The 1,105-nt window shown below is 74.8% G+C and overlaps 1 protein-coding gene across 1 annotated transcript in view; it reads right to left on the bottom strand.

The window, feature by feature from the left end:
* Positions 1 to 1,105, bottom strand: part of MIDN (midnolin) — an 11,848-nt gene that overhangs the window by 9,302 nt on the left and 1,441 nt on the right. The window contains exon 2 of the mRNA XM_015651970.3: positions 144 to 369. Within this exon, the coding sequence (XP_015507456.1) occupies positions 144 to 361 (218 nt within the window). The 5' untranslated portion in view covers positions 362 to 369. The remainder of the gene's footprint in view (positions 1 to 143; positions 370 to 1,105) is intronic.

Raw genomic sequence — 1,105 nt, 5'->3', positions numbered from 1 at the left:
GAAGGGGGAGGGGGCGGGAGCCTTTGTGCGGTGCCGAGCCCGGTACGAGGGGGCCGCCCCCGCGCCCAGCCCCGCTGTCGGGGGCTGGGGACCCCGGGCCTCCCGAGCCGCGCCGAGCCCCCCCGTACCGAGCCGTGCCGTACCTCTCTTTGTGCAGCAGCGCCAGACGCTCCTTGGGCACCTTGAGGCGCTGGGACAGCCGCCGCTTCAGCCCCTCCACCGTCTCTTCGGCGGGCACCGAGAGCTCATAGCGGGTGCCGGTGGTGGTGTGGATGTAGAGGTTCATGGGGGGCTCGGGTGGCCCCACCTCGCAGGCGGGAGCCCCGCGGCTGCAGCTCCTGGCGCCGGGCTGCGGGTCCATCCGCCGACCTGCGGGGGCAGCGGCGGTCGGTGTCGGGGGGCGACGGCGGGACGCGGCGGGGGGGGGGGGGGCGGGAGCGGACAAAGGAGGGAGCGGGGCCCGCTCCGCCACACGCCCGGCGGGACCCACGGGAGCTCCGGCTGCGCGGCGAGGCCTCGGGCGGGGGCCGGGAGGAGGCGGGGGGGCGGCTAGGAGGGGGTTCCCCAAGCAGGGCTGCACCGGCCGTGCCTTCCGCGGTCCGGGCGGAGAAAATAAAATATATATATTTATAAAAATAAAAAATATAAAAATCTCCCGTTCTCGCCCCGCTCCGGTGGCTGCCGCGGGAAGGGGCGGGGGGAGCGGTGGAAGCGGCGCTGCCTGCCCCTGCCTGCCGCCTCCTTTCTTTCTCCTCGCCGCCGCTCTGTGCTCTCGGTGCGAGGTGTCTGGGGGCGGGGTGAGGCCCGAGGCCGCGGCGAGGGGCGGGGAGGCCGCCTCGCTCCCCCTTCTCTGGGGCCGGACCCGCCGAACCGGCCGCCGCTCGCGCTGCCGTGGGAGCACCGGGGGGGGGAGGGAAGTTACAATGTAGCAACGTCCCGCGGGCGGGGCCTCGCCCTCATTCACTCCGGCTCCTCCGGCGGCCGTGGCCAATGGGAGCGCGCCGAGCGCCCAGACATCCGCGGCGGCGGCCAATGGGAGGCGGGCGCAGCTTCCCCACGTGGCCCGGCGGGCGGGGCGGTCCGGCCGGATTCCTCCCGCCCACGC

The sequence above is a fragment of the Parus major genome, chromosome 28 (genome assembly GCF_001522545.3).
Source record: "Parus major isolate Abel chromosome 28, Parus_major1.1, whole genome shotgun sequence".
Lineage (NCBI taxonomy): Eukaryota > Metazoa > Chordata > Aves > Passeriformes > Paridae > Parus > Parus major.
This window is presented reverse-complemented; position numbering and strand designations above follow the sequence as displayed.